General features: G+C 37.0%; 1 protein-coding gene across 6 annotated transcripts in view; it reads left to right on the top strand.

The window, feature by feature from the left end:
* The first annotated feature begins 1,005 nt into the window (after nucleotides 1-1,005).
* Nucleotides 1,006-26,740, top strand: part of frya (furry homolog a (Drosophila)) — an 89,099-nt gene continuing 63,364 nt past the window's right edge. The window contains exons 1-2 of one of the 6 annotated variants that reach the window (XM_053239545.1): nucleotides 1,006-1,397; nucleotides 19,747-19,937. In XM_053239545.1, the coding sequence (XP_053095520.1) occupies nucleotides 1,262-1,397; nucleotides 19,747-19,937 (327 nt within the window). In that variant the 5' untranslated portion in view covers nucleotides 1,006-1,261. Of the gene's footprint in view, nucleotides 1,398-8,832; nucleotides 9,334-17,707; nucleotides 18,080-19,746; nucleotides 19,938-26,740 lie in introns of those variants that run through there. The other 5 variants (XM_053239546.1, XM_053239541.1, XM_053239542.1 and 2 more) reach the window with 5 other exon arrangements.

The following is a 26,740-nucleotide window of genomic DNA, read 5'->3' on the forward strand; positions in this document are numbered from 1 at the left end:
AATTGTGAGGATTGATTGACAGACAGCTGATTTGTTTGTTTAGAAGACTCTGGTCAGTGAATTGGGAGAATCGATTCAGAGGCAAATGTTTGCAAATGATTCATTCATTTTGAAAGAGTCTTGTAAGTGAATCATCAGAATCTCAACACTGAAAATTAATTAGATAATACAATACAGCAGCTTTATTTGATTGAAATAAAACAAAAAAGAAAAAATTTAATTGACAGAAAGATGCAAAAAGAATGGATTAATTAATAACTCAAATGGTGTTTTAATTAAAATGCACACACTTAAACGTACATTGGGGAATCGATTCACAGGCAGATAGGTTGTTTATTTTGCATGACTCGTGTAAGTGAATCATGAATCGATTGACAGGCAAAACAAATTTAATTGGATCAACGACAAATGTTTTCACTGTTGCGCAGTATAACAGCAGTACTGAATATTAAATTAAAACAATGCAATTTTACTGACTGAAAGAGTAAAGAATTGTGAAAATTGATAAATAGAAAATAAATTTCGTTTCAATTAAAATGCACACTTTTACCAAGATTATCTATAGATAAACAGATAAAGTGGACACTATAAGTGTAACTACAAAATAGAGATTTCAGAATGAAAGTCAAATTAAAAAAACATTGTACAGTGTAATTTTGTACATGGTACACAGGTTGTGCAGCAGAAAGCGTGTCTTGAATTATTTGACAATTCCACCTCCAGACTACGGAAGCATGAACACACAGAGCGCTTAGTTTGTGCAGGGAATGACTGTTTTAAGGAAATGGCTTGTTTGCGATAGCTGCCTTAAGGAGGGGAGTTTTTGCAAATTACACACCCTGGCTGACCACCACACTTCCTCTCTGTGTGAATAGCATGTGCACACACACACACACACACACACACACACACTCTCTCTCTCTTTCTCTCTCTCCACCTGCCCATTTCCATGAACTGCTGTTCTGTAACTGGCTGAACTGCTCTGACAAGTGCAGGGAGTGTTAAAATGCGCCAGCCTGGATCTCCTCACACACCCATACACACACACAGACACACACACACATACACACACACATGCTCTCACGAGCAGCAAGCCAAAATAAAGACTCAACTCTCCGCGGGAAACTTATAGTACGAGAGTGAAAGAAAGGGAGAGAGAGAGGGAGAGAGCTGGACTGAGACAGCAGAAGTAAAGTAAAGCAGATGTCAATGTTCCTGTGGAGGAAAGGCTGAAGAACAGCGGGCACGGTGCCAGCTGGAGATGCCAGACACGGAGCAGACGGACTCGTGCACATGGCACGACAGGATGATGCTGGACCGGATGGCAAATTTACCCGAGGACTTCCGGGGCAAGCTGAAGAAGATGCGCTACAAAAAGAGGCCCAGCATTCTGTCATGTAGGTGATGTACAGACTCAGCTGGATTTCTGAGCTTAGGAGAGACCTGAACACTCCTAAGGAGAGTCCACACCGATAAATTGCAGCTACTACTCTCAAGCAGGCGTGAAATGCCTTACCTCATGGTCATGTTTATAATGGTTAGCTCAAGAATTTTACATCTCGTCGCTGAAACACCGCACACATTAGGAGTAGCAGTACAAGGTGCTAGATTTCTTCTGTAGAGTTGGGGTTGAATCAAGTTTCTCATGAGCAGTTCATTTGTAATTGATTGGTGTGTTTTGACATGGCTGATGTACAAAGGTGTGGGCGAGTATTTATATTATTGCTGTTATTCAACCTGCTAAATTTCATTGTGTGGTGGTCTGGAAAAACCCACTCACTGAATTCTAGCAAACAAAAGTAGGTTTTGACCAAAATTGGATTTATAACTTACTTTGACAAGTCAGCTTCAGGAAACGATGTGGAATTATTTTGATTTTATTTTTTACTTTCACTTGGCTATCTTTCTGTCAGTTTAACAAACATGGTGGTAAAAACAGTTAGTCTGCCTAAAGATGGCTAAAACCTTCCTAGTTAAGTGTGAGTTCCTCACATAGTGAATGCCACACATTGATCAGTTTGTTTTTTTGGGACAGCTGTATGCTGTAATAAAAGAAACACAACCATAATCAATTCAGTTTGTAATCAGATTGGTGTTGTCAACTCTTTTCAGGTGAAAGTAGCAAATTCTTGCTCAAGCAGATGCTAGAAGTCAGCAGATGATGTCATAGACTAATTTGTATATTATTTGAATCATGATGGTCCTTTGCATATCAAAACATGTTATATGAAGAAGGAAGATTTTCATCAGAGTTTTATCAGAATAGAAAATAATAGATAATTTATTTCTTATAGAAAGAGGTCTTTGGTAACAGCACCACACACTATTTACATATTTACAAAATAGTGTAGTTTTATCAAGGACACAAGGCAAAATGAAGCAATGGTAGAGAGTAGATGGGAAATAGACATAGCAGAAATGGTTACGGATGGAGTAACCCCTTAAAATGAAGAACAAAGAAGTGTACAGGTGAACAAACAGTGGTGATCTGTGATTGACTGCTGAGGAAAATGGTGGTCAGTGATTGGTTGTCGGGAACAATGGCGATTAGTGACTGGACGTTGGAAACTGTAGCGATTAGTTACTGGTTGTTGGAGAAAATGGTGATCAGTGATTAGTCATTGGGAAACAATGGTGATCAATGATTGATTGTTGGGAAACAATGGTGATCAAGGACTGGTTGTTGGGAAAAATGGTGATCAGTGATTGGTTGGTTGGTTGTTGGGAAAAATGGTGATCAGTGATTGGTTGGTTGGTTGTTGGGAAACATTGGTGATCAGTGATTGGTTGTTGGGAAACAGGGAAACAATGGCGATCAGGGACTGGTTGTTGGGAACACTGGTGATCAGTGATTGGCCATTGAGAAACAATGGTACTTGGTGATGGGTTGGTGGGAAACAATGACACGAGCACGACTCAGTCAGACTTTACCCACTGGTGATGAGTTGATCGAACCTGCCCTCTCAACTCATATGACCAGCAGCTGTGATCTGAAAAACTCCTCCTCAAAAACATGCTAGGAATTTTACTAGGCTGTTTTTTGAAACTAAATTGCCAAAGGAGTCTAAAAAGTTGACAAAGTCGCTAAGTTGGAATTACTGAATTAGATAATGACTGTCAAAGTGTCCATGATGCTACTGTGCCTTAGTTGGAATGAAAACTTTATGCAACTTTCTCATTTTCTCTTTTTAGTCTCTTAAATGCTAGAACATTACTTGTGATTGAGAAACATATTTCAGTTCTGGAAAGTTTGTAGTTTTCAGAGTTTTCAAAATTTTCCAGGGTTTTCCCAGGAAGCCACACACATGGATCCACACTTCTGCTCCTCACATTTTGCATTATTTTCATGTAGGTACTGCATAATGAGTCTTGTGCCTGGGAATGGAAAAAAAGCATAAGATCTTAACTATGGAGTAGTACCACAGACTTAGTGATGCGTGGAAAGTGTTGAAATGGAAGCTAACGGGGTTCTACATACAGTAGAAGCCTTTCTGTAAGGGAAACTCTCTGTTGTAGGATTCTTCACAGAAATTTTCAGGATTTCCCCAGAAAGGCAAATCAAATAACTAAAAATTAAAGTGGACATTATTTAATAGCTTGTGGTGTTGAATTGAATTGCTTTGAAACAGCATTGTTTCAGCTTTAATACTGCTCTCTTGTATCCAGATGGACTCAGTAATTTGGGCAAATTTGGCACAGTATGGGTGTTCTTGTGGTGAGCTTTTTGTTTTGTTAAAAAAAATTGACATTATTCTTGGAAGAAGATGAGACATATTTAGGGAAGGAGGAAATGTTTGACTTAGTGACAGTTGGAGGAAGTGTGTGAAAAAAAACAATGCATGCAATTTGGAAAGAATCAAAAGCCTGAAGTGAAAGTAAAAGAAGAGATAGAAGCCAAAAGAGTGACAGAGAGGAAGGGAGGGAGGGAGAGGTGGAACGTGCCGGGAATGGGGAGGAGAAGGGGGTGCTTGAAGGGAGTTGAGTTAGTTCTGATAAACCACAGGGACGTATGCATCCATCCAACATGCTTCACATTCTTGTCCTTCACCCACAGTCTAAAATGCTTTTAATAAACTGTTAATGTGACAGCTAAGAGCTGCCTACGCCAATGTTCTCTAACTACTTGTTGACATATCGCATGGCCTTCACTAACTGAACAGAAGCTTGTTTTGTGTGTGTGTGTGTGTGTGTGTGTGTGCCTACAGTGTGAAATAGCTCTTTAGGGTGTTATCGCATGTGCATATGTGTTTAATTCATTTGAAGAAGCCACATTTAAGTTAAGTGTGTATATGCTAATTTAGCAATAAAAATGAATAAATTTCACTGTCCATCTACCTCAGCTAGACCCTTGAGTGACTCGGACTCAACAGAAGGCAAGAAAATGAACATGAATATATGTTGAAACATGAAAAAATATTGATTTACAAGCATGATGGTAACTAACAAGGAGAAACCAAAATGTCAACGGTTTGAGCCAAAGAAATTTTATTTATCCATTTTTGGTCATTTGTCCAAAATATTTGGTAACCCTTTGACTAGTTGGTGTGAAAGTGCTCTTAGTCAGGAAATAAGTTCCAGTATGTCCCAAATGTTACCAGGATAGAGATTTTGAACTTTCATTTTCCAGATTATTGGTACTACTGTGTTCCTCTTTACAGGCTACAATGTTTCTCTCAGATACTTCCAGCAAATTTTTTTCAAGTAATTATAATTTGAAAATGTTGTAATTCTCTCGTGACTGTTTTAGGGCCTGGCTGATATATCCTGTGATATGATCAGCTGATACTGAAGTTCCACTCTCTAATCAGTGGAAATCACATGGCCTGTTTAAAAAAAAACTGTATGGACATGATGGTATTTTAAACAACAATCACATAATACTGTAAGGTGCTAGAGACACCAAAACTAACAATGTTTTTTTTTTTTCCTAGTGATTTTTTATGCATTTATGGTGTAATTCTGCTTTTTTTTAGAGCTCAACATTCTGAGAGTTTCCGTTATTGACTTATTTTAACAACTTAACCTATCAACTTCTTATTCAGTTTTTCGTATCACTGAGTAACAACTTCAGATGATCTAATTACTGCAGTTAAACAAACAGAATAAGCTGTGTAGTTATGCCAGTAAGGAATGAGGCTGTGAGTTTAACAGTTAAACTTATAATTACTTATATAAATTACATAAGTAATTTGTTTTTATATGTATATTGGTATGTGAGAAATTGCCATTAATGTCAGTATTGTGAGCATGGTCTCACACTTGAAAAGTTGCACGACTTCATACATTTTACTCTATTTTACTATTTGTATGAAATCGAACAAAATTACATTGCCCTGTTCCAATTTATAGACATTTTCAAGAGATCGGATTAATCTACTGTCTCCAAATTTTTCATTACATAAAATTATGTACCAAATTTTTCACTACAAAAAAGTGTCATGGTTTTAAAGCAACATATTAAAAAGCTACAATTAAAAATTTCCTAATAAACATTTGTGAATATACACTGCCAGTCCAGTTTTTCAGTCAAAGTTACTGTACTTAAGTGAAAGTCTCAAATTAGAAAATCTAATTTTACTGGATAAATCAACAGTAACAGATTAAAAAGGTGATTCCAATGATACTATACTCAAGACAAATAAACAATCTCCATTTATCCAAACCCAGTAGGTCATTTTCTTCTGTTCACAGCTACATAAATGGCCAGCTGGTCTGATAAACATAAGTCAGTGCATTATGTAACGAAGGTCAAGTAGCTGACTAAAGAGGAAGCTAATAAGATTACTAAAGCAGTGTCCTGGACCAGCATGGTGTGTGTACACAGATGGATGGGAGACGAGTAATAACCTACAAACCCACTGATTCAGTAATCTGATTCATCCTTGTTATTAGTTGCCTTACAGAACAGAACAAAAAATCTGTTCATAGTTGCAGTAGGAAATAATATTAGTTCAGTTAAGTGAAAGTGCAACTATTTATCTAAATAAATCTTCTGGTAAAGTACAGAATCTTCACAAATTATTCACTCAGTAGAAACGTATCGTATCTGCCTTAAATTACAAGCAATTTTAGTCACCGGTGGTAAATTAGTGCTTTTTTCACCAAGGAACCAAAGAACGTGGGAAAACATTAGGTAATGCTAACTAACAACAGTTTTATTCCTAATCTCTCAAATGTTAGCTAGCATGATAACTCTGACCATACAAACTATCTGAAAACCCATTGTTAGCTGTCCCAATACAAACTTACTTTCTAAATACTTAATGTACTTAGCAACGGATTGATTACAGTGATGGGTATTACGTCTCATTCTCACTGTCACGTCTGTTAAAGTTTAGACGTGAGAAATCGAGTTGACTCCTTGAAGCCGTCTGATGCTAAAAAGTTGTCTTATGACTTTACAAATTTATGATTGTTAAGAAATGCAGTGAGTAGAAATTAGAGATTTTTATTGTACAATGTAGTGAGTAAATGTTGGAAGTATCAGGTGAAAGAAAAGTACAGATATTAAAAAAAAAAAAATAAAGTAAAAACACTTCAACACTACAAATCTAATGTAGCTCAGGGAACTGCATACCCGCACCAGTAAAGAAGCAAACTTTAGACACCAAACACTGTCTTATCAGTTAACATGTAGTGTTTTTATCTTAACAATCCCATTGCCATCATTTATTAAAATATCAGGGTTAAAATTCATTTATTCATTCATTTTCAGTAACTACAATCTATAAAAAAAATAATCACAATCTGATTGCCATGTACATTTTTAAAAAAAATTTATCCTATTCTCATTACAGCTATTTGATTTCTGTAATCAGATTATATAATCCAGATTTTGTGAACTCCATTACCACTTAATACTATGGATCAGCATGAAAATTGGAGTATATATGTACTGGTGCTCGTAATCACCTTGCAACTGGAAATTAAGTACTTAAGTTAGCACTTACCAAAAAAAAAAAAAAATATATATATATATATATATATATATATATATATATATATATATATATATATATATATATATATATATATATTGTTTTGTCTGAGTGCTTGTCTATTACCTCCCCAACAGAGTTTTGGACTGATGGTCTTCCTAGTTTGTGACCTAGTGAGCCAATATCAGAATGTATTTTTGATAGACTTCAAAGCACTTTTGTAAGTCGCTCTGGATAAGGGCATCTGCCAAATGCCATAAATATAAATATAAATGTAAATAGTCATACCCATATCATACGCCATATCTGTCCTCTGAGTTGGGTTCGGCTTTATTTCAATTTGATTGTCCACCTGACATTGGTGAGTGAGTGAAAACACTCTCCTCATAATGAGAATTTTCGCTTTCTGAGATATTGAAGTTTGCCTGAGTGACAGCACAGGTATGCTAGTTCGGTGCCAGCGCAGCATGTGGTAAATGTTTGGGATTCTTGAGGACAGACAGACAGCTGATCTCTCACTGAGGCACCAGAGAAGGTTCAGATTGCTGACTGCGCTAAAAGCTTCAACAGGTCATATTAAAAGAATCAGTGTTACATTTACCACTGTGCTGATAAAGTCACTTCTGTTAGCTGGGGTATAGTAGCCAGTACAAACTACAATATATTCAACATAAAAACAACCATGTCCTCCCAATCCTCCATATAACCATTAATCAGGTGTAAAGACAAGAACACAGATTTGTAATGTCTGATTCTGGGGTTTAAATCTGTATTTATGATATAGATTTTACTCACTTAATTTGTTTAAAAAAATCCCTTATTAAACATGCTTACATTAAAAAATCGGTCCTTGGAGAATGGTTTTCAAGTGTACTGCTAATCCACAGTGGTCATGTGTTAATGACTTAGCAATAGTGCAGTTTTGCAGTGAGCAAAGCCCACATGGCAATTAAGTATAAGCAACCCAAGCCCATCATAGCTAACTTTATAGAAATGTGTTGTGGTGCAGTGGGTCGTCTTGCTGCTTCACAAATCCAGGGTCCATTAGCTCTGTGTGGAGTTTCTCATGTTCTCCCCATGTCTGGATGGGCTTCCTTTAGGTTCCCAGGGTTCCTTCCATCACCAGGACGTGCCAGTAGGTGATTTGGCTATACGAAATTGCCCCTAGGTGTGAATGAGTGTGAGAGTGTGTCTTGCATTGGATTGGTGTTGCAGTATGAAACGGTTCCTGAAGATGAATGAATGTATGAATCTCATGCTCTGGTGTTACAGTTCTGCGCTACTAACACACTAGTGAGTTCAAATCTCTGAAGGTTGTGAGTTCAAATCCCATGAATGGCAGAGGGACACTTTCGTTAAGCATCTCTTGTCACTTGCTTTGGATTAAAAGGTCAAATAAATATACATAACATTCAGTATGTTATACAGACAGGTGACAAATTAAAGGAAAAACCAACATAAAGTGTGTTAGTAAGGTGTTGGGACAGCTACTTCACAATGTGAAGTCCATAGCTTATCATTTACATCATTTTCATTCTCATCAAACCATTCAGTGAACCCTTGTGCCCTGTGGATGTGGGCGGAGTCATCCTGGAAGAGACCACTTGCATCAGGATAGAAATGTTTCATCATAGGATAAAGGTCATCAGAAGAACTTTGTATTGATTTACAATGACTCTTCCCTCTAAGGCATGCCAAATCATGCTGATAAAAATAAATGCCCCCCACAACGTAAAAGCATAATCAGTTTTTCCTTGTGGTGTGTCATCACTTTGTTTGCTTTAGGTTGTGATCATTTCTGATGATGCTGTTACAAAAGACAGACTTTTTTTAAGAAAACTCACTGATTGGGCTGAAAATCTGAGCACCATTAATTAGTTCTTTTCCCTTCGGGGTTTGGATGATCAGCTTGAATGCTACGTGTCTTGGGCCGGACAGTTCTGATAGTAAGAGCCCCTCTCTGAGATGCGAACAGAGGTTATAATTAGCTACACTGGCTAAGAGGATTTCTCCTCCCTGCATTCCCGGTCTCCAAGCAGAGTCTGATCCAGCAAGGGCATTTAAAACCAACCTGCCTCTGAGAGAGAGAGAGACAAAGAGAAAGAGAAAGAGGGAGGGAAAGGAGGAAGGGGAGAGCTGGAGCGGTGTGTATTCTAGCCAGCAGCAGCATTGTTTTATCGCATCACTTTCAGGCAGTGAGAGCAGCGTACACCACCTGCCTACTCACGGCCTGGCTACAGCAGGCAGGGGCGCAAATACATACACATACACACAAAGCAGAGCATGAAAAGAGTGCCGAGTCTTCACGGGACAGCCAAACACGCCATGGCCAGCCAGCAGGACTCGGGGTTCTTTGAAATCAGCATCAAGTCTCTGCTAAAGTCCTGGAGCAGCAGTGAGTAACTTCACCACTCTGTGCAAAGGGATGTGTTGTTGTTGTTGTTCTTGTTGCTGGATTCGTGTCACTTCTGCTTAGATTCGAGAGATTTTTAGATTTTATCTCACGTTGCATTTAGCAGCTAATATGATTAGGGATGGTTTGATTTATCACTGTGTCCTCTGAGCTTACTCCTTTGATTATCCGATGGAGATGCGTGCTTCTTGTTTTTATAAGCACTTCCGTAATGCATTTACATTTATGACATTTGGCAGAAGCTCTTATCCAGACTAACTTGCAGAAGTGCCTTGTTGTCTGCTTAAAAAAAAAATTGCTTGTTCAGGTAATAGATATGGAACAACAACAACTAATCGATTGTGCAACGCATCATGTATTTCTCTTTGCACTGAGGAGCAAATTGTAACTGACTTTTACATATGCTCCTGCATACTTTATTAATTAAAATGACCTGCATTTATTCACAGCTCTTTATCTAAATGTAGTAGAAAAGTTCAGTAAACACATTTATTTGAACTTGTGCTTGGTAGAGGTTGGTTTTAATGGTAGACCATAATATTTGAAACATTCAAATGTGGAGTTTTTGTCTTCAAATATGCAAATTATATTTGCAAATTCTTAGAAAATTCTAAGAAGTATTAGAACTATGAATTTATTTCTGACAGTCATAATCGATATAGATTAAGATGGATGAAAGTGTTGATATTATGGTTTTAACACAGATAGTGATTATACTGAAGACTATGAAAATCCAAAATTGAGATGTATAAAAACCAAATTATAATCATATTATGGGACCATAAAATTGAAATTTAATCAAATTGCGAAATGCAAAGATTCCCACTCCTAGCAAATAGACCAGCCTCTAAAAACAGCTAAGGCACTACCTAAAACAGGAGTTTGAGACATACTGTAAATATACCACCTTTTTATTACATTACATAATGCATGTTTAGATTCATGATTGAGGTGCTTACTGAAACATCTTCAGTCTGAATTTAAAGACAATAAGGGACAGCCAGGGAATGCGCATTTCATTACATGAATGCCACAACAGTCTCAGTCCTTGTCCTTCCAAGAAAAAAAAAATAAATTGGTTCTCTAACTTAATGTCTATATTTAGATCTGTAGTCTGGACAGTTTCAGGATAACTCATGCTTAGAACATAAAACAACCTACTCCATGTCATGCTGCACTAACACTGGCTACTCTGCACTTCCAGAAACATTGTCGAACTCGGCCACTTGAGTACCAAAAAAGGCATTTTAAGTTGGTGGGTCAGGCCAAACTGTACTTGTGGCTTTAAGTTAGATGGGACTGGTCATTGTTTGGCTTTGTAAACTATAGGGGTGTTACACAGTGCCAGTTTCTGTACCTGTATCTGTTTAATGCCCCAGATATTCATATTTGTATTTTTTACATAATCGGTATTTTAGCTATTTAATTATTTAATTATTATTTAATTATTTAATTTTAACTATTTGATTATTTAAACCCCAGAAAAACTGGAAAACGCTGAAAAAAGCCCAGAGGTAGAAACACAAGCACTGTCAGCATGGTGTTAATTCTGGCTCTGAAGTTCCTTAGCTTCAGCTACATTATTCGAGTTCATAATTGATATGGAGGACTTTTTTTTTTACTCCGCTTGTACAGGTGTTAGTTTTTTTAAATCTGTGTGCAATATCTAAAAAAAATTTAGTTTGTTCTGTTTCCCAAATTATAAAAAAAAAAATCTAGGAGCCTAATTTAAGTCACAGCAACTGTGACCAGGCAGGTACTAAGGATGAATGAATGCTGTAAGTCCCACAGGTTTAATATCTGATGGTTCTCTCGCTCACAAATGAAAGGAAAAAACATTCACGTGACTTTCCTGTTGCCATTCTGCAGAATCCCAGTCCTGATACACACCTCTAGTCTCAGCTAGATTTTCTGTTCACCTTTGGGTGAATATTTGTATCTGTATAGACCACATTATCTGTTCGTTCTCAATAATGTATTTGTATTCGGTTACATCCCTAGTTGACAAACTTAATGGAGGCAGCTAGAGGAAGCTAGGAAGCTGGATATGGGTAAACTTAACTGATGCACATTACATATTTTGTGTTTTATGTAAAAGATATTACAGAAAAGGCTGTTAATCACATAGCTCCTGCTCTCTAGGAGCTCCCTTTTCTCCTCCAATTGACAGTAGAGGATGTTCAGTTGGGAGGCAGGAGTCGTGTTCATGTGAAACTTGCTGAGCTTTTTTTTCCTGATGCTATCTGAAGATGACCCATAAAAAAGAACAAGCTCCTTAATGTTCCTGTGTTGTTTTGGTTTTCCCCCGACTCAGTGGAAAATCCAAAAGATCAGACTTTAAGATGTGGCTATGTTTTTCCACCTGCGATAACTAGAAGTAGAATTATTGTTTTTTTCCAGTTCCCACCCTTGTAGGTTTCCCTGTATTACATGATGAAAAAGTTTCTGATGGCTTTGAAATGAACATGAATGACTTCAGTTGATTTTAACCACGAATTCAGTAAACATAACAGTTTAAACTGTGGTTTTTTTTAATTAGTTTTAGAAGGTCAGATCATATTTTGGACATTTGGCAAATTGACATCTACTCACATGAAGGGATTTAGCAAGTCATGTTTAGTATATGAAAGGGGTCTAGGGTCCAGAGGGACAATGCAATTAACTCTTTAAGCCAGGTGTTCTCAAAATCTTTGCACCCACGGAACCTTTTCAGAGTTAAAGAATTTCCGAGTTAACTATATGAACAATAGGGCAAATTTGAAACACTATGTCTCATATCAACAGCACTTTCTGGTTTCATTAGAATTGCAGTTAGATTCAAGTTAACATTATTTATACTTGTTATATAGTTTTTGAGTTTTAGATTCTTTCATGTGACCAATCATTTAGTCTTACAACTGTGATAAGTAAAACAATAGCTATAACAATATTAATAGTAGATGATAGTAATCTCCACCACTGTCACGTGATTTAAAAAAAATAAAGAAGTTCTATTTCTCTGTCAACCTTTTTCCTCTTTGTTGGTTTCTGACTTTAAAGACAATATTTACTTCCTGCTGCTGTAGAATTAGCTGTTATCTATCTACAGGTTCAGTGCTTTGGTGTTCTCACTGTGCTAAGGCAGTGACATGTCATATTTTTTTTTCATGTCCATAACTCATCTGGCTGTTTTCAGCAACAGCTCAACTCTTCAATATCACCTGATTCTGTTACCAGGTTCCTAGATTCTCAGGGACGTTGTGAAAAAAGAGACTCTTGTGTTCATGATCCGGTTGTCAGTCTTGTTCTGTGAAGGACATCTGGCTTTCACTAGCAGATGGTGATTGTTCAGGTTTTATTCCATAGAGGTCTCATCAGTCATTCATCACATCATACACACACACACACACACACACACACACACATATGCACACATACACAGTGTAAAGTTGCAGTGATGAAGTAGCCTTATCTCTTACCTTTTGTACCTTTTATATGAATCTTTCACCAAAACTGTGGATACAGTGTACCTTTAATGATAATTTAAGATATTATATAATTCACTTTAGGTTAAAGGTACAATATATGCACTTTTCTAGGTAAAGGAAAAATGAGTGTACAACCCTGTTTTCCAAAACGTACAACTTCTTCCCACACATTCAGAAATTAATGCTATTTTCACATTACATGCTTCACATTGCACAATTTTGATTTTTAGCTCAGATTGGATATGGCTATCTTGATAGTTCACATTCACAATCACAGGTGACCCCTATCCAGGAGTGGAAAATACTTGAGTAATGGTACTTTGTTATTGTACTTAAGTATTATTTTGCCCCATTTATACTTTTCTTGAGTATTTTGGAAATTGAATACTTGTTCTCTTACTTAATTACAGTTCCAAGACCTTTTACTCCTTACATTCTTATTTAGACCTTCAAAGTACATTACAAATCTCTTCTTCTCTCATACACCCAATGAGTGGATGCTATACATGAGTAACATGGGCTCTAGTGCATTTCATTTACAGTTTAAAGCATCCAATCAAATACATCAATGTGGAAAAAAGAATTGTGTCAATTCAGTCATGTCAGTGCTGTAACCTACGTAATTTCAGGAGTTAAAAATATTTACTTATTTACTTTTTAATACTTGAGCAACTTTTTGACTTTCGCTTGAGTACATTTTTGGCTGGATTCTTCTGCTTTTACCTGAGTAATATTTTGACACATTATCTATACTTTCACCTAAGTATAATTTCTCAGTACTTTTTGCTTACCTCTGCCTATATTTGTCTTTAATGAGAAAGCACTCGTCCCCTGAAATGTCCCGCATTCACACGTTGACTTCTTAGACAATTATTTCATTACACTACCCTGTTTTAGTAGAGTTCTTCCAGGTTTCCTGGAAATCACCAATTTCTCCATCCTTCCATTGAACATATTCACTGCTGTTGCTGTCCACTGTTGTTGATTTGCTGCATTGCTGATGCTGGATGATGACGATGGCATGTGCGTACACCACAAAGCCACATGAATTCTGATTTGGCGGTTTTCCTTCATGTCACATGACCACTTCTCAGTAAGGCATAAACTATGATTTTTGTCACTTCAGTTTGGTAATATGACCATAGCCCTAGATTCATGTTCTTCTTATGTAACGCACAGAATACACTTCAGCTATGTACTGTGATATCATGTGAACCACGTAACTTTTTGCGGGATAACTCGCTCATGATCCACTCCATGCTACGAGAACATCAGTAGTCCTGAGTCTGAAATAACAAATGTGTGGGCTGTGAGGTTGCTTTAAATGTGTTGAGCTGATAAGCATCTGAGAATGGAGGGGGATTTTGAGTTCCCATTTATTCATAATTATGCAGAGTTTCCCAAAGGGCCGTTTATAGAGTTAACTGTTAAATAACATCCTACATTATTTACAGTAGAAGGTTCGGTTTGAAGGAAAATTCTTCCCATGCTGAAGCTGAAGCAGGAAGTTTGGATAATTATGTGGATGCATATACAGTATGAGCCTATGTCTGTGTGTTTGGGGACATGTTTTTATATCTTCATTGGAAACAAATGTCCCCACAAGGATAGGAATATCTGACAGTTTTAGCCTTGAAGGAACTTTTTAAAAAAAAAATTTTTATAAAAACTGCAGCTTTGTTAAAAATCAATAAATAAATAAATAAAATAAAAGAGCCAAAAGGTTAGGCTAGGTTCAGGTTTAGGCATATCATTAATTAGCTTAATTAATAAGTCTGTGTGTGTGTAGACTTATATTTTATTTTTATATTTTCCCGTTTCTAAAACAACTTTTTGTGTAGACAAATATCTGGGAAACATCTGGGTTTGAATGAATTATGGGCCTTGCTTTTTCTGACAGTCCTGGGATTTGAACTCTTACTTACTTACTCTTACTTACTCAACATTCTGGTCACTAATACAGAATTTTTTTTTTTTAATGTTTTTCTTTTTCGTATCTTTTTTGTTTTTGACACTGAAGCATGTGAGTAAAGCACAGCTGTGTGTGTGTGTGTGTGTTTGTGTGTGCATTTCTTATGTAACATGTAAGATAGGTTTATATTAATGCACTCGTTCTAACGTGTTGTCGCTCATTCACAGGGTTTTAGAGTAATAGTAATAATAAACACAGCCAATCAATTTTACTCCAGTTTTACCAAGACAGCTATACGGACCTGTTTTGCACGGACCCTGACTTTTGAATTAAAATCTTGGGCATTGGTCTGCCATCTTGTTTAATTTTCAGTCTCTCCTCATAAGTATGAGCATCTAAAGCCTTTTCTAAAATCAGGTCAGTATTAGCTGTGCCAGCCATTTCGTCCCAGAAAGCAGCTATGCTGCTAACTGAAGAAGGAAGTGACAACTAGCTAGACTTATAAACATCAAATTTCAGAAACGAATGCATATAATCAACCAGAACTTACTTACAGTTTATTTATGATATTTACAAATTACACTAACTGCAGGCTCCGAGCAATTCGGACTGGCATGGATATGTTTAAGTTTGACATGTCAGTCATGTTCATTCCCGATTTATTGACTGACAGCTGGTTATGAGGTTACGCCCATTTGAGAGGTCTACTAATTGTCATAAAGAGAAACCGTGCGTCCAGAGGCGGGACTCAAAATGATGCGTTAAAAGCCTGTAGTCCAATGAGCGTTAATCTTTCATCCCAATAAAACAGCGAGTACACAAATTCCTAACAGACAGTAATTGAAGCACAGGCTTCAGTGGGTGTCTGCGGACTGTTCCACGGGGAGCAGCACTGTTCTGAGAGTCTCTTCTGCTGAGCGATGATGTAATGTGCTCTGTCTGAGTCAGCGTCTTGTTTGCAAAGTTGCACGTAGTGTCTCGAGCTGGATTCATCACGCGCACACACGCACACACACACACACACACACACACACACACTTACTTCAGACATGCACCTGACAATTTATCATCATTCTAGTTACGGGAGTTAAATGTACTATTTTTTTTATGTATAATAATTATTGATATTTTAATAATATTGATAAGTACTGGCACTTTTAGGTCATCCTCACAGGAAATAGAAACATATGAACAATCATAACTATGAAAGTCACTCAGAAGGACATATTTGGCTAAATTGCAGTTACTGTATGGTGTAAAACACAATTACCTCAACTGATGCAACCTATGATATAATGGTACAATACTGTATATGGAATAATAACTTCTTACAGTTGTGACTAAGGATTAAATGGTAAAGCTTTGCATTAAGGTTCCCTAAAGCAACATTATTTACTGCATTAATTAACATGAACGTACAAAACTTTAGCATTAATAAAACACTGTTAAGTGAGTAAAAACGTTCGATAACTTGTGTATTATTTGATGCTTATTTAAATGTTAATGAAATGCATGTGCATTGACTGCTTTTTTTAATCCATGAATAAAAATAAATCCACATAAATTAACAAAATTTAAACTACAGTGTGGAAGGTTGAAATACTGGAACTTTTTTCAGTCTAAGTTCTGAATTTTGCCAAGCAACAACCACAACCCTGTTCAATAAGGTGTTGTTCGTGTGGGTCTTTGTGTATTCATTTTACTCACTGATGGTCTGAACATTGGTAAATGGAGGTGTTCCTTATTTTGATTATTTGTTTTTTTATTTAAAATTACACCACAGCACTGCTGACTTCTCATATATGAAGGCATGGGTTCTATAGCAATAGCTCTGACAGTAGTTCTGGCTGTAGGTCAAAGCACAGGTTTATAATATTAATTACTCATTAAATATAATATAATATTAAACACTCATTCTGAAACATTGTTGTTACTATAGCAACAGCTCATTCACAGTGACTTGTTTGGCAGACCTTCCACATAATGTAAGCCTAATAATAAATGAATTAAGAAAACCTTTTTTTTATTTAAAAAAAAAATGTATAATCATCGCTAAGGTGAATCTTTGTGTAAGGAGATGTTTATTTAACATGGAAGGAGCCTCCAGTGTCAGCACTTTGTAACAGTCAGTAAGATTTCCACCATGGGGAAGTCTTCAGGACAGAGGAGTTTGTGCTGCGTGGCTTCTCAGTAACATGACAAGCTGTAGCTTTTTGTCTTATTGACTTTAAGAGAGAGAAAAAAAAGAAAGGCTGATGAGGTAATGACTATTTATAGCTGTGATAACGTTGTCTCACTGGTGTTCCGCAACATTAAACATAAGTATTAAAACGTTAAGAAGCATGACGTTGTTCTTTAATAAATATAAAATTGCAATCTTATAAGGCCAAAAGAACTCTTTGGGATGTGTTGTTCTTCTCTGTCATGCATTATTTTCATATAACAGCCCTGTCATATTTTATTCCTTACAAATCAATTAATACAAGTGTACAAATTACTTCATTTCATTGATGGTACATTAATGTTGAAGTTCATGGTTTGTTCATGTTAAATAATGTGTAAAATAATATCAGGTAAGGGAACTGTTACTGAGTCTTTAGTCTTTAATTCATGTACCCATATATCTGGGGAAGATATGGGATTAAATGGGTTCAGGGGCTTACCTTTTGACAGTCCTAGGGTTTTAACTTAAAATCTACTTCTCACTAGTACAGAACCTTAGGTATCTTATAAAATTAGTTGTACATTTTCACATCTAGCTTGTTTTTTTTACTTTTGTAAGCATGTAGTTGTTTCATTTTGGCTGTATTCATCAGCAATTTCTGAAAAAAAAGTTTAAAAAGGTTGACTGTAGCCTGTCAGGAGCTAAACTGTGTTTGTGTGTGTGTATGTGCTTGTGTGTTATTGGGAGGTGTTTACACTGGTGGTGTGGGTGGGTTGATCTCTCAGTATAGTGTGTACTCAGGGATAAATATAGCCAAGCAGCTATGCCACTGCAGCGTGTCAGTCCTCCACACATGCCCGGGCCCCCAGCTTAAAATTCCAACCTGACCTTCAGTCTCATGAGCCACAAACTGATCACACGTCTGAACAGAGACGTCCAGCAACAAGCGCACTCGAAAACACGGTGCCGTGCATCCCGGATTGACTGGAGATCTGCTGAGGGCACGGATAGAGATGGAGGCTGTGTGTGGGAACGCAACAAGCCAGAGATGCAGTAGGAACGGCTGATAACGACGTGTGATGTGAAAATTAGCAAGAATGGATACGGTACACCGGTGTCCCACTATGGACGGAACAGCCATGTGCTGGAGCAAAGCCAGCATGGTCAGCTTCATCAAGGGCCTGGGTATGTGTGTAGAGAGAGAGAGAGAGAGAGAGAGAGAGACAGAGAGAGAGGTTTACTCTGTATGTGGTAGTTCATATATATGTATATACTTTATACTATATATTACCTTATATATATCGTATTTAAAAATGGGATGTGGGTGAGATTGCGAATTCTGAGAGAAATTCTGAGATGCAGAGAAAGGGAGTCTGTTTTAAAGGTTTGTATGTTTGTTGTTCAGCTCTAACCTCTCCGTGTGCTCTAACTAGGTGAGTGTTTTGGCTTGTTTCCCTCCTTTAACACCTCTGCTGTACAGTAGCTTCTGTGTGTGTAAGTGAAAAAAAAAGACATGTAAGAATACATATCTTAGGTGTTCGCTAGTGAAGTGAAGGTGTGTTTTTTTTTGTCATAACAAAATGATAATGTATCTTAATTAAAAAAATAGTAAATGATAGTGAATCTTCCTTAATAACTAGCTTAAAAACTACAAAAATTCCCCGTAGTTTTCTTTGAATTTCCTATAATATTTTACATTGAACTGTAGTTATACAACAGTTGTACTGAATGCTCAAAACTGATTAGTCAAAAGGTATTGATTAATTTTCTATAACAGCAGCTCTTACTTTAGTTTCAGCTGCAAGGCAAATCACAGGTTTATATTCATGTGCTTGTTCTAATCTATCATTTCTGCTTAGAGAGAAACAACTTACAACTTCACAGATTTTTCTGTGAGGAGGAGTTTGTTTAGCATTTTTGGAAGGAGTCTGCAAGGTCGGTGCTTTCTAACAGTCAGATGTAACAGTTTAACCTTACGTTTTCTGACACGGGAAAGTCTTCAGGACGGAGGGTTACGCAGTTTCTCAAGCTGCATTTTTTGTCTCTGAGAAAGAAAAAAAAGAGAGGCTGGTGAGGGAATGACTCTTTATAGCTACTAACATAAGTGATAACAGGAGCTAACTTGTTTTGTTCCACAGCATTATATGTAACTATCAAAGGATAAAAAGCATGAGGTGTCATTCTTTAATTAATTAAAACAATATATAAATGTCGATTCTATAACAGCATGTCATGTTGTGGTTTATTCTTTACTTATATGTCGCTTGGCATTGAGCACCATATACTGGCAAAACTTTGTCTCTGTAATCACTGATATAAACGTACTGTATTCAAAAGGCAGAGTTCTGAATAAGCTCTATTTCTCACACAGATTGGAGTGAAATTAACATGGAAATGCAGAATCAGAGTCTAGATCCCAGTTTTAAAGTGTACATTTAACTTATCTTGGAGTTCATCCTTGCCTTGCCTTGTCTCAATCTTAGGCAATTTTTTTGCCTTACACGGTAATGATGTCACATTTCAGTGGAGGAATGTGAACAGCATCTGTGAGTCTGGGCGTTTTACTTCCGTTTGTCTGCGCTGAGATAAGAGCGGCCCATGCGCTCAGGCGTGTTTGTTAGAGAGACAGAGAACATGGGAAATGACTTCATGTCTGACACACTGGCTTGAGGAAAAGTTTGTGTTCTTTAATTTTCTTTTTTTCCCTGTGTAGCACATGGGGTATTGTGTCTTTTGAGTAAAAAAAAAAAAAAAAAAAACAGAAAGAGGAAGCATCTCAGTATTGACATTTAATTTTTCAGGTTTCCGAGCCAAATGTTTGTTAACGTGTATTTGTGTGTTATGTTTGGCAGCCTCTCCTGGATACAACAAGCCTCCTGTGGTTCCTGTGTACCACTCTCAAAGCGAGAAGGGCCCCGGGACCATGATGTCCATCAACGTGGACCCCGAGAGCCGCCCTGGCGAGTATGTCCTCAAGAGCCTGTTTGCCAACTTCGCCACACTTTCTGAGCGCAAGATCCGGCTTGTCATGGCCGAGCCACTGGTGAGTAAACCTGGCTGTAGACTGTGTGATTACAGCTTTTGCCACACTGTGTGAGATGGTCCTGGTAACATTCTATAACAGACTGTGTGATAATGCGTTCTTCATGTCAGATTATATGATGAAGATCCACTAAGGATAGACCTGTGATTAACGAAAATTACTAAGTTTTGCTTATGTCATCGATAAGTGCGATCCGGGATCTCGTACAGCAATGCAGCAAGTTTTTGTAGCTACTTAGCTAGGAAGCATGAAATAATTTCACGTTGTCATAATGATAAACAAACTCGATGTTTTTGCTTTCTAATTAGCTGGCTACATACCTAATAGCACTTTTTTTACGCTTCGCCATTGCCAGTACCATACTTGTACCCGCCCTGTGAGTTTTGCATAATCCAAATGCACACTCTGAGAAAATATCTGACAGAACTTATTGTTATTGTCTGTCTTTGGTCTTAATGGCATTAAATTGCCTGCAAGTGAGATTTTCACATGATGCTTGCTAAGATCCCAACTTACAACCAAAGAACTCTTTTTGATGAGCAATATTTTTCCGCAACAGCAAAATCTGGCAAAACTCATACAATGTAAAGCTGGTGTAACATCGGCTTGTGTCATGAAACATCCATGCCAGCAGAGGGCCCCCTCCCCTGAGTACTAATTGCCACTTCCTGTTTCATGATCATGTCCTGTTCTGATATCACTTCTTGTTTATGAACTAGATGAGGACAATCAAGTTCACAATCACGTTGCAGTGTCTTGCTCATACTTTTTAACGTGTAAGTTCTGAGCCGTTGTTTTCTGACTGATAATTCTGTGCACTGATCTTTGCTCTGGTATTTTGGTTGCTCTTCTTATTTTCCACTGGCCTTGATAGTATCATGGATATTCTGTGTTCTGTCCCTCTTCCTGTTCTTCAGCCTTAGGTTTGCACTGTGTGTAACGTTTGATTAAAACCTCCAAGCACTTGGAGCCTTAGCCGTCTCCTGAGTCTCTGGTGTTACAGTAAGCTTAACATAGATGGACAAAAGTTCTCTTATTGATTGATACTACTGGAGAACAGGTCATAGATCTTCTCTTTATTCTCCTGCTTGATGCTTTTGTTTTTCTTATTGGTCGTTTCTGACGGTCTCAGTTCTGCTTAAGTCTTAAGTTCCCTGAGTTCCTGAGTCACCACACACTCTGCACTCGGCCCTCTCAGCCTCTTCATCTAATAGTCAAAGTCATGGCTTGGCCACTTATGCATGTGATCTAGTAGTCAAATCAGTGGTGTCAATGATAACTCCCAGATGACTGGTTTTGCTTCGATTCAATATTAGTAGACAATTCAGTGATATGTAACCTGCATAGACCTTTCATTAACCTTTTGTTCTTCGACAAATCCTTCATATCTGAAAGGAAATTTAGTTGGTTATATGTTATGTGTAGATCATAATAATAAAAAGAAGAATTATGACATGAGATGGGAGATATTTCTGCCACAGAGCCATTGTACAGTATAATATGAAAGCTATCTCTACATTGCATTCAGTTTCTGGAATAAACAGAGGCGTTAGGTTGCAAGTATGTTTATAACATGCAGGAGCAAGGTTTTTCTTTCACCATTCTGATTGGTCAGAGGGTGTTGATTAGTTTGCTTAGCAGCTCTGGTAGTAGTTTGGTTGCAAGACAAATAACAGGTTTATATTAATGTGCTCATTATAGTACTTTGTTATTTGGATAGTAACAATGTACACAGGGACTTCACATACATGGATTAAAAGTGTGTGTAATTATTGATATGATCATTGATTATAATGATTGTGATGGAACATTTATTTCATATTTATGGAAGGAGTCTCCAGTGTCAGAGCATTGTATGTAACAGTCAGTGGTAACGTTGTCAGTTTTACGACACCCAAAGATCTTCAGGATTTTTTTTTTTTTTTTTTGTCTTATTAACTTCAAGAAAGAGAAAAAAAGAGAAGCTGATGAGGGAATGACTATTTATAACTGTTATACTGTAAGTAATGACAGGAACCAACTTGTTCTGTGGACATTCCACAACATTAAATATAATGATAAACATATAAAACGTACAATGTGTCATTCTTTAATAAATAAAAATCGTGTGGTATAAAAGAAATAAAACACTTCAGGATGTACTGTTATTGGAAAATAATCAACTTCCGGATGGTATCAGTAACTCTGCGTCACACATCACAACTCCCTGTCATTAATTATTTTCCTAAAACAGATGTTTTTCTTCCTTACAGATGTTTCATTCCTTACATAACTCATGATGTCACTGTATATCAGCATCCTATCTAAAGGCATTTACACAAACTGTCACCTGGCAGTATAAAGCAGAACAGGAAGTAAGGTAAACTACATATAATGGCATAACTTAGGGTCAGAAACTGAATCTGACCCACATGTCTTGAGGACATCAGCTTTCAGCTGAGTGAAAATGGAATGAAATTTAATTTTCACTGCTAAAAGGGAGCGGGAATCAATATGTGCCCTCACATTGATTTCGTTTCTTATGAGAAGAAGACAGGATATTGGTTTATGAAACTTAATATAGCACACTATTTAGCTAAAATTGACCCTCCTTTCCTCAACTGAGCCTTTCTAAAATGCCTTAGAGTACACACTTCCTCAGTTATGAAAAACTAATAGCATTCTGTCTACTGTACCTCTCAAACAGGATTCCAACATTCTTAAGTGATATAAGATTGAAAGTTCATCCTGACTGAACACAGTACAGATTTCTAAAAGAGATCTGTACTTAGTGTTTTCAAATATTTTTATGGATTTTATTTCCCTGAAAGTACATCCAACTACAAACACACAAACATACAGTGCTTATTAGTTAAAAAAAAGACAAAGACAAAAAATATCCTTGATAAACAGGACAGAAAAAAATGGTGGGAAATGAAAGTATACTCTTAGAAATTGAATAATTAAGACTTTGCTACATAAACAGTTCTACTAGGAGCCTTTTCTAATATGGAAGCATATGTTGTAGGGTTCTTTAAAGGTTTCTTAATGTATAACCCTTGCGAGTCTTAAATTTTCTAAATGTGTACTCTTAGAAAATGGGTTCCTCATGGGTGAACCGTCAATGGGTGGTTTAGAGATGGTTGGAGTTCTAGGTTTTAAAGGGTTTCTGTTTGAAGTCTTTTGGGAAGGGGAAACTCTCTGCTGTAAGGCTCTTCATAGGACCATTAAGCTTGCATGCACCTAAAAGGTGCTAGATGTAACCTTTTTATTTATAACCTTTTTTATTGTTTATCTATCTATCTGTCTGTCTGATCTATTTAATTATTTAAAAATTTGAGCTTTAAAATTGCGCATTGGTCCCAAAATTTATCAAAGTGAAAATAATGTGACATTTTGAAATAATTATGTCACCTGGAATAATGAAGAAACTAAGAAGATGAACCTTTTTTTTCTAAGATCAGAATGCATTCTTTAGTTAAACTCAAAGTACTACAGAAATGCCAGTCAGACCTTAAAAAGCTTTTTGTTCAAGCTTCGATCGAGTATTTCAACATTTCAAGACATAGGCTCCTCCACTGCCCAGTTTGTGTTGAGTGTTCATAGGCTGCATTTCAAAGAATTTACTCTGACCCTGTGCCCAACAGCGCCATTAATGTGTTTGGGTTAATTATCTTTTGATGTATAATATTTTGAATTAGTAATAGGTGAATAGGTAATACGTTTTGTTTAAACTTAAAATACACTGTATGGCCAAAAGTATGTGGACCATCCCACCCATATGTGCATGTTGAACATCCCATTCCAAAATCATGAACATTGATATGGATTTGGTTCCTCATTTGCTGCTAGAAAAGCCTCCACTCTTCTGGGAAGGCTTTGCACTAGAGTTTGGAGCGTGGCTGTGGGGATTTGCACATTCAGTCACAGGAGCATTAGTGAGGTCAGACGCTGATGCGGGGCGAGGAGGCCTGGTGTACAGCCAGGGTTCCAGTTCATCCCAAAGGTGTTCAGTGGGGTTGAGGTCAGGGCTCTGTGCAGGCCACTCGAGTTCTTCCACTCCAACCTTGGCAAACCATGTCTTCATGGAGCTTGCATTGTGCACAGGAGCATTTTCATGCTGGAACAGGTTTGGGCCTCTTAGTTCCAGTGAAGGGAAATTGTAATACTACATTCTATGCAATTGTGTGATTCCAACTTTGTGGCAGTCATTTGGAGAAGGCCCACACATGGTCAGGTGTCCATTTACTTTTGGCCATATAACGTATGTGACTTAAACTGGGCCTGTATTATGAACAAGCTCACAATTGCTGGGTTATTAGTGTCGTACTGCCTTTAAAGGAACTGGTACATGCAGAAGGGACACCAGGAAGCTCAGATACTGTTCCATAAGATACGAGGACATACTGGGACATTTTCTTCCTGTAAATCACTTGCCCAAAATATTTGCTAATATTAGTGTTTGTATTGGTGATATTCCCAATAAACATTTTTTAAAATTAAGTTCTTTAAAGAATACTTTTGGAATGAAGATAAAAAAGTTAAAAAAAAAAAGTGTGTCTCAAATGGTGCATTAGTAGGAAACCCAAAACAACGTTTACCTCGTTCCATTACTCCAGAAATTCAGATCACATGCCATTGCTTACGTGATCACTGGCTTTAGAGAGGTATGGAGTAAAGACAAGCCAGGAATAAGGCCAAGGAATAAAAACAGATGTGTGACAGGGTCAAGTTAAGGTGAAAGGATATTAGAGAATGGTCCCGGATACGTCAGTTGGTAACGTTGGCCACAGGCACCAGCACCTGCTGCCCTCTGCTCAGGGATAAAGTGAGAGTTAAAGTGTGTGTAGCATTCTCAACATGTTTTTGTGTGCTGCCTATGTAGTTTTTAAGTGATTGTGTAAGATTTTGTAGTATTTTTTATAGCAACATTGTCAATAGTTCTAAAGAGTTCTGAGAAATGATGACTGGCAATTAATATGTCTATATGTTGGTTAAAAAGAGAGTTTATTTTTCTTTCTAATAAAACCCAATTGAAATGTGACTAGTTCTTACAATATGGTACCATTTGATGTTCATGGGTTAGCAAACATATTTACAGCCTGATGATATATCTGGTTAGTGTTGTGTGTTAGTGTTAATGTCAATAATTTTTGTCTTAAAGGATTTAAGACTATTTGGCAAATTGCCTGAATAAGTACAGTATTAGCCATGTTATTGTCTTATAGGTTTTCTGTAATGGTATGCTAACACGGAGGTGCTAGTCTTAGAGACTCGCCACGCTAGTGCTAGCTAGTGTAGAAACAAATACTCTTTGCAAGCCGTGCCCAATGATATAGTCTAAAATATTCAGTTTTCCTGTGTAGAAAATACACGGGCAAGTTACTAGCCATTTTCATGCTAGCAAAATGTTAGTGATTCATATCCTTAAGGTTCAGTAAAGTATTTTAAAGTGGTTAGTGGTAGTACAGCCTATGACTATATGTTTCACAGCATTCCAAGGCCTATCAACATGCTGAGAGAGTCAAAAAGATTTACAGGTCGAGGAAGATTTACAGAGAAATGTGAGGAGGCGGAAAGGGTGAATGCCTTTACAGGTTACAGCGTCCTATAAAAAGTAGGGAAGGACTACAAGATGAGACTGTAAATCTTCTGTCCATTTCCGAAATGTAAAGTACACCTTCCTCCCTGTCATCTTTATTAATATTGAGAAAGTTGTTTGCACTTTTAATAAATGAAATAACAGTAGCTCAGATGAGTAATCTAGTGGGCAGACATTGTTTTTTTTGTTATGAGTGTCGTAAAAACTGATCAATGACTGCATTAAGCTCATACAAAAGGGCATTTGTTTCTGAAAAGAACATTGCACTTTCTATAAATATAAGCTTAATCAATTCTGCTCCAGAACAACTTTCAGCTGAAATATTTATGAGCCCAAAACTAAAAGGCTTTGTTATTGAGCTGAATCAGCATAAATTGAATTGACCTCAGCGTCCTGTCTGTCTGGGCCTATAGACTCGTTTAGCTCTGTTGACTTCTCTTTGCTCTTGACTGCACTGCGTAAAGTTAAAGCCGATATAAGTGTTTGATTGAGCTGTAAGAAAGCCAACAGCACGACCTTGGATGTCTTATTTATGTGTCATTGAATAACTTAGGCGTGGAAAAAGCATGGTTGTTTGATCGGAAACACCAAGACAGTGTGCCTCTACTTTTTCCTGCATTTTATGTGGATCATGTAGGTGGAAGGTTCCACAATTGTGGCACCATTCATGACCAACTGATGTTACATTTAAAAATATGTAAATAAAGCAAAGGTAAAAGCCATTTTAAAAGACATAGGTGTAGACCACCTATGTGTATGTCTCAGAAAAATAGCTCAAAATATTAATAAAACCTCAGTAGCACTTTGAAAAAAGCATTTTTGCCATTTTCCAACCCAGCATAACTGCACTTTAGAACAAAAATTAAAATGAATTAAAATACTTCAAAAATTTTTTTTTTTTGGCTTTAATGTGTGAATACTGTACATTTAACATCTCATGCTTGAACATCAGATGCTTTCCATGAGTCATCCACTATATACTATTTTACTCTCCCACAACACTTCCTCAGCCCTGTTACCTGAACACGTCCATCCCTATGAAATATTTGGAAGATTTTTGCATCTTCAGAAGTTGTGACATCAAAAGGAAAAATAAGTTCTCTCATTTGTTTTTCTTTATTCTCATTGACATTAAGGTATTAATTGACAAGGTCAATTTGAAGGTACAACCCTGTTACCCAAATTATAGATTGAAAGTAAATTAGTAAAAAAAAAAAAAAAA

Source organism: Pangasianodon hypophthalmus, chromosome 14 (genome assembly GCF_027358585.1).
Source record: "Pangasianodon hypophthalmus isolate fPanHyp1 chromosome 14, fPanHyp1.pri, whole genome shotgun sequence".
Lineage (NCBI taxonomy): Eukaryota > Metazoa > Chordata > Actinopteri > Siluriformes > Pangasiidae > Pangasianodon > Pangasianodon hypophthalmus.